This window comes from Oncorhynchus kisutch, unplaced genomic scaffold (genome assembly GCF_002021735.2).
Source record: "Oncorhynchus kisutch isolate 150728-3 unplaced genomic scaffold, Okis_V2 scaffold4075, whole genome shotgun sequence".
Classification (NCBI taxonomy): Eukaryota; Metazoa; Chordata; class Actinopteri; order Salmoniformes; family Salmonidae; genus Oncorhynchus; species Oncorhynchus kisutch.
In genome coordinates this window covers 30666-37500 of record NW_022266020.1, presented here as the reverse complement: position 1 = coordinate 37500, position 6835 = coordinate 30666, and the positions used below count along the sequence as shown (strand labels likewise).

General features: G+C 49.0%; 1 protein-coding gene across 1 annotated transcript in view; it reads left to right on the top strand.

The window, feature by feature from the left end:
- The window catches only part of LOC109876702 (rho GTPase-activating protein 7-like), a 158094-nt gene that overhangs the window by 121500 nt on the left and 29759 nt on the right, over window positions 1-6835 (top strand). The window contains 2 exon segments of the mRNA XM_031822148.1: window positions 909-980; window positions 3406-3487. Coding sequence (XP_031678008.1) covers window positions 909-980; window positions 3406-3487 — 154 coding nt within the window.

The window sequence follows — 6835 nt, the reverse complement described above, 5'->3', positions numbered from 1 at the left end:
TTTGTGTGTGAGGAACACTGAGGGGTGTGGCCACTGGAGGCTACATGGTGGAGGGTGGGGCACGGTGACCATTTGGCACGTGGAATCTAAAGGGGCTTATTACTGCTAATGGGGGAGTCTGCCTCCTCCAGACACACTATGTCTCCCACCGCGACATCCATCGACGGCACTTAGCAGCTCCCTAGGAAATGTAACACCACACCTCCAAAAACACTGAAGGGTTACAAGACAGGTCTTCTCAAGGAAACGTTGGTCGGGAAACGTGACGCGGAAATAAACGTTTCACCGCGACACTTACTGGGGGCTTGGGACGCAGTGGTAACACGTACACACACACACACACACACACACTGCGCGTCAGCGGCTGACACGGCTGGTGTGAACTGTGGCTTTGGGGTCTTGGGGAGCATGTGAGAGGGTAGTGACCGGGACTAAGAGGGTCAAGAGGTCTGTGTCAGACTGAACTGTGTGGATAGACTTCAGGTCCCATTTTGACCACTGAAAAAACCCCTTACAGCCAATCATGTGTCTACTCCAGGTGGTGTTACATATCATCAGCCAATCATGCGTCTACTCCAGGTGGTGTTACATATCAGCAGCCAATCATGTGTCTACTCCAGGTGGTGTTACATAGCAGCAGCCAATCATGCGTCTACTCCAGGTGGTGTTACATATCAGCGGATACGCTTTGAGCCGCTGTTAGGAGCTAGCAACACAAGCATCTCTCTGCACCCGCGGTAACATCTGCTAAACTGTGTACGCAACCAATAAACTTTGATTTGATCTCTATGATTTGGTTTGATTTATAGGACTGAAGTGATGGTTTTGAGTGTGTTTCTGTAGTAAGTGATTTTGACCCAATAAAGGGGATTTTATATCTGAAAGGTCGTCTTTCTGTTCCCTTGCAGAGATGGAGGCCAAAGAGGCGTGTACCTGGCTCCGGGCTGCCGGTTTCCCACAGTACGCACAGCTGTACGAAGGTAAGGACCCCTAAGAACCCCTGCGACAGCCGTCCACAGCTGTGCCTGATCTGTCCCTGGCACAAGGGGGTGACAAGCGAATGACCGAGGCGAATGGGAAAAGCTAACATCATCACTGGCCCGAGCTTTATGATTTGTTGCCAATGTCCCCTTTCCCACAGACCGTGTGAAAATGTCACAGTAACAGTGAAATCCTGGTGGTGGTAGATTTTCTTGGTCACGTGAACTTTAGGAGAGCTGTTTTCTCACCAAACATCAGGGCAAATGAACGTTACACAGTTCATATCTTGCCATCTGATGAAGTCATGGTTGATTTTAGAGAAGGAGAGAGAGAGAGAGAGAACCCACCCTTCATTTTCTTCCAGTCTGCCGACTCTTCTCTTTACAGGCTAACTCAATGTGACAGACTGGCATGACCTAAAATGTTGAACCTCTAATGTTAAATTGAGCTAATTTACTCGCTATGCTAATTTTAATGGACAAACACAAGACAGGCTGTTCTGTCGACGTCCTCTCCAAAGTTGGTATTTTTATTGAACAACAGCTGAAGTCCAGAACATTCTATAGACTGTAGAGTCCAATGACACGCAAGACTCCTCTCTTCCTGTCCTCTTTCCTTCCATCTCCATGGTCCTCCAATCCTTTTATCATTTGAAGTGCTAATTCACCCCTCCACGCCAAGTTGCCTTGCTTATGCAGAAACACGCGCGCCACACACACACACACACACACACACACACACACACACACACACACACACACACACACACACACACACACACACACACACACACACACACGCACACACACACACACACAACCACACACACACAACCACACACACACATTCCTGAGGTGCCAGCGGTGTGTTTTTGTTTTGCCTCAGTGAACCTCGATGTTGCAGACACACAAGTGAAACAATTACCAAAACCCTGAAGCCATAAGGTGTCCTCATACGTAACCTAAAGACGTGCCCACACAGCCAGTACCCTTTTATGTAATCCGAGGGACCTTAAAGCATGATACAACTAGCTTTGTCAACAGTTCGATAGTCATTGCCATTGAACCGTGCTGGGTGTTCTATCTACCAAGACACTGGGACGTTCGCCATGTTTTTGGAGAGGTGATTAAGGTTGTTTGTGACAGCCGACACACGCACGCACGCACACACACACACACACACACACACACACACACACACACACACACACACACACACACACACACACACACACACACACACACACACACACACACAGAGAGAGAGAGAAGCACACACACACAGAGGCGCACACACACACAATTACAAAGAGAGGTACACACACACCAAACCGTCCATCCGACAGCTTTGTGATGAGCTATGTTGACTCATACCAAGTCACTCTGATGAGGACAGAATACGTGCTGACACACGACACATTACCCCCAGTCTTTATCCCAGGACATTCTCTGTTCTATTATCTCTGGCTGTAAGGGACTCCTGCCCCACAGCAGATAAGGCAGACAGATAGTACTGTCACAGTACAGCTTGTGGAAGGTGAATAGAAAAGCCAACGTTTTCTTATCACCGTTGGCCCTTAGGCTTGCGTCCCAAAAAAATGGCGCCCTACTTTTAACCAGGGCCCGTACGTTTCTGGTTAGAAGTAGTGCAGTATAAATGGAATAGGCTGCCAATTGGGAGGCGGACTAGGTAGCTAGGAGGCTAGGAGCTGTAGGATACCCCGACTAGGGTTATCATTGCATTCTTGCCTCCGTCCAATACATTCCTTTATAATTGATCTCTCTTCTTCTTTCACACGTTTTTACTCACATCTTCACCAGCAGACATCAGTCTCCGTCCCAAATGGCACCCTATTCCATTTATAGTGCACTACTTCTAACCAGAAATGTACGGGCCCTGGTTAAAAGTAGGGCAGCCATTTTTTAGAGTGAGTTTGAATGCCAGATTTCCCCTTTAATAGAGTGAGTTTGAATCCCAGATTTCCCCTTTAATAAAGTGAGTTTCCCAACTTGCCCCTTTAATAGAGTGATATAGAGAAGAGAGAGTGAGATAATCAGAGGACTCCTTTAATGCAGGAGTACCTATTGTCATTCTACTGTCGTCCCCCGCCCACACTCACCCCCCTGCTGCCCAGGTCTGAATGGTACAGCTGTGTTTGTTTGGCCGGCTAAGACGCCACTTCCTCTTAGCTTTCATTGTGGTGTGTGTCGGATGTGTGTGGGTTGTGTGTGGGGGGAGGAAAGGAACAGGTGGACATTTGTGAAGACAGTAACCCAATGTCTGACAGAGAGTTACATAGTTTGCAATGGATTGTGTCTGCTTACTGGTGCAGTTAAAGACATCAAAAAAATGTATTTCTCTCTTCCTCCCTCCCTCCTTCTTGCTCTCTCTCTCTCTCTCTCTCTCTCTCTCTCTCGGTTTCAGATGGCTTGTTCCCCGTTGAGATTGTGTCTGTGACCAGGGACCATGATTTCCTGGACCGAGACGCCATCGAGGCTCTGTGCAGGTGAGACTTCTCCTCCACTTCTCTTTTTCTTCATCTCTCACTTCTGCAGAAGTCAACAACTGAACCTGTAGAGCATTCTTGTAGGTCTCCTCTCTCTTCCCTCCTCTCCTCTCTCTTCCCTCCTCTCCTCTCTCTTCCTTCCTCACCTCTCTTCCCTCCTCACCTATCTATGTCCTCCTCACCTCTCTGTGTCCTCCTCACCTCTCTATGTCCTCCTCACCTCTCTCTCCCCTCCTCACCTCTCTATGTCCTCCTCACCTCTCTATGTCCTCCTCACCTCTCTCTCCCCTCCTCACCTCTCTATGTCCTCCTCACCTCTCTATGTCCTCCTCACCTCTCTGTGTCCTCCTCACCTCTCTATGTCCTCCTCACCTCTCTATGTCCTCCTCACCTCTCTGTGTCCTCCTCACCTCTCTATGTCCTCCTCACCTCCTCTCTTTCTCAACCTTCACCCACTTTTATGTTCCATTGTCTATTTATTTTTTCTTCTTCTCTAAATCTGTCTATCTGTTCATCTTCTCTGCAATAGGGGAAGGCATAGTGAAGATAGCGAAGAAAGTATATCTTCAAAGATGGCATGCTCTGCAGGTTGGGTTTGAGATGAAAGAGGAACGCGATAAGCCTCTCTTTTCTCCCTCGGCCCCATCTCTCTTCTGACTCCCACCTACTTTCTCTTTCACTCTGCATCCATTGCTTTTGTCTAACTTTAACTCTGCCTCTCTCTGTACCTCCCTCTCTCCCTCTTTCTCTTTCATTATGCTTCTGTCTCTTCAGCTTTTCCATACATCCTCCCTCTCTGTCCTCTCTCTCTCTGTCCTCCCTCTCTCTCCTCCCTCTCTGTCCTCCCTCTGTCCTCTCTCTCTGTCCTCCCTCTCTCTCCTCCCTCTCTGTCCTCCCTCTGTCCTCTCTCTCTGTCCTCCCTCTCTCTCCTCCCTCTCTGTCCTCCCTCTGTCCTCTCTCTCTGTCCTCCCTCTCTCTCCTCCCTCTCTGTCCTCCCTCTGTCCTCTCTCTCTGTCCTCCTCTCTCTCCTCCCTCTCTGTCCTCTCTCTGTCCTCTCTCTCTCTCCCCTCCCTCTCTCTCTCTCTGTCTCTAAGTGATGAGGTATGATACATGCACCGTGGGGGCTGTAAATGTTTACTTCTCTCCTCCCTCTCTCTCCTTTCTCTGTCCTCTCTCTGTCCTCCCTCTCTTCCTCCCTCTCTGTCCTCTCTCTGTCCTCCCTCTCTCTCCTCCCTCTCTCTCCTTTCTCTGTCCTCTCCCCCCCCCCCTCTCTCTCTGTCTCTAAGTGATGAGGTATGATACATGCACCGTGGGGGCTGTAAATGTTTACTTCTCCCCTCCCTCTCTGTCCTCCCTCTGTCCTCTCTCTCTGTCCTCCCTCTCTCTCCTCCCTCTCTGTCCTCTCTCTGTCCTCTCTCTCCCCCCCCCCCCCTCTCTCTCTGTCTCTAAGTGATGAGGTATGATACATGCACCGTGGGGGCTGTAAATGTTTACTTCTCTCCTCCCTCTCTCTCCCCTCCCTCTCTGTCCTCCCTCTCTCTCCTCCCTCTCTGTCCTCTCTCTGTCCTCCCTCTCTCTCCTCCCTCTCTCTCCTTTCTCTGTCCTCTCTCTCCCCCCCCTCTCTCTCTCTGTCTCTAAGTGATGAGGTATGATACATGCACCGTGGGGGCTGTAAATGTTTACTTCTCTCCTCCCTCTCTGTCCTCTCTCTGTCCTCCCTCTCTCTCCTCCCTCTCTGTCCTCTCTCTGTCCTCCCTCTCTCTCCTCCTCTCTGTCCTCTCTCTGTCCTCTCTCCCCCCCCCCCTCTCTCTCTCTCTGTCTCTAAGTGATGAGGTATGATACATGCACCGTGGGGGCTGTAAATGTTTACTTCTCTCCAATTAGAGAGGTTTGTACCATTGTCCTGTTCTCTCCATCTCTCTTGTCTTATCTCTCCACATTCCCTCCCTCGCTCCGTCTCCACGGTCACGCTATGTTCTTGTTGTTGTTCTTAAAGAAAATAAATCTATATCATTCCCTCCTTTCGCCACACCTGGGTGGCTTCTCGGCCCAAGGGGTTGTGGGTAACATTAAAAGGGCTATCTATCATGTTATGTAATGTCATGTCAGTGGTAAAGGTCCTATGGTGTCACTTTCAATAGCGGAGGTGCATGAAGATGGTGGCCCACATGCACTTACCACAAATGATAAGTTTGCCCATCGTACACAGCTCTCCGTTCTTTTGTGGTTCATTTTTATTTTGTTGTTTCCTTTATTATATCATTTATTTGTTGATTTATTTATCATAGCTTTTCATTTTTTATGGTCACTGGCAGAGTATACATTATCCCAATTTTACCTTCAAGGCACCTGCATTTTGGATAAACAGAAAGAGCTGCTTTGGTGGCACATTGAACCATGTGGCGCGCCGTACTTTAGACAGTCAGTGGAAAGTGCTAAAACAATGACTTGGCCTGTGAATTCTGCCATCTTTATGTTCGCCATTGGAGGATGGGCTAAAAGTATACCATTCTATTGACTCCCTTCCAGACATTATTATGAGCAGCCCTCCCCTCACCAGCCTCCTCTGTTACTGAACAGTTGACTCCTGGGACCGGTGAAGTAACTTTCATGCATTTAAATACAGTTCAAAGTGCATCGATCAGATTTATCAGGAGTGAGTGGACTTTTCCAGTTGATCTAGGTTACGTCCCAAATGGCACCCTATTCCCTGTATAGTGCACTACATTTGACCAGAATTTGGGTCCTGGTCAAAAGCAGTGCACTAAATAGGGAATAGTGTATTGAAGCAAGGCTTCAGAAGTCATCTCTCCATTCGAGCCTCTCAACCCCCTTCCTCAATCCCTCTCTCTCCATCCCTCCCTCTATCCTTCCCTTTCTCAACCCCTTCCTCAATCCCTCTCTCTCCATCCCTCCCTCTATCCTTCCCTTTCTCAACCCCTTCCTCCCTCCATTGTCACATGATCTGCTTTCAGAGCTCTTCAGAGTGGAGAGCACACACACACACTACGAATACTACTACACCCCACCCCCTCGCCAGGTGTCCAGCGGGATAAGCCCCCCCCCCTCCCCCTTTGTCGTCTTGTTGTCGCCAATCTAGCTGATTTCTCTCTCTTTTCATTCCTTCTCTTCTTCCCCTCTTATCCCGGCTTATCCTTCAGCGCCTCATTAGCTGCTCACCCCCCCCCTCTCTCTCTCTCTCCTCTCTCTCTCTCTCTCTCTCTCTCTCTCTCTCTTTCTCTCTCTCTCTTCCTCTCTCTCTCTCTCTCCTCTCTCTCTCACTCTCTTCCTCTCTCTCTCTTCTTCTCTCTCTCTTCTCTCTCTCACTCTCTTCCTCTCTCTCTCTCT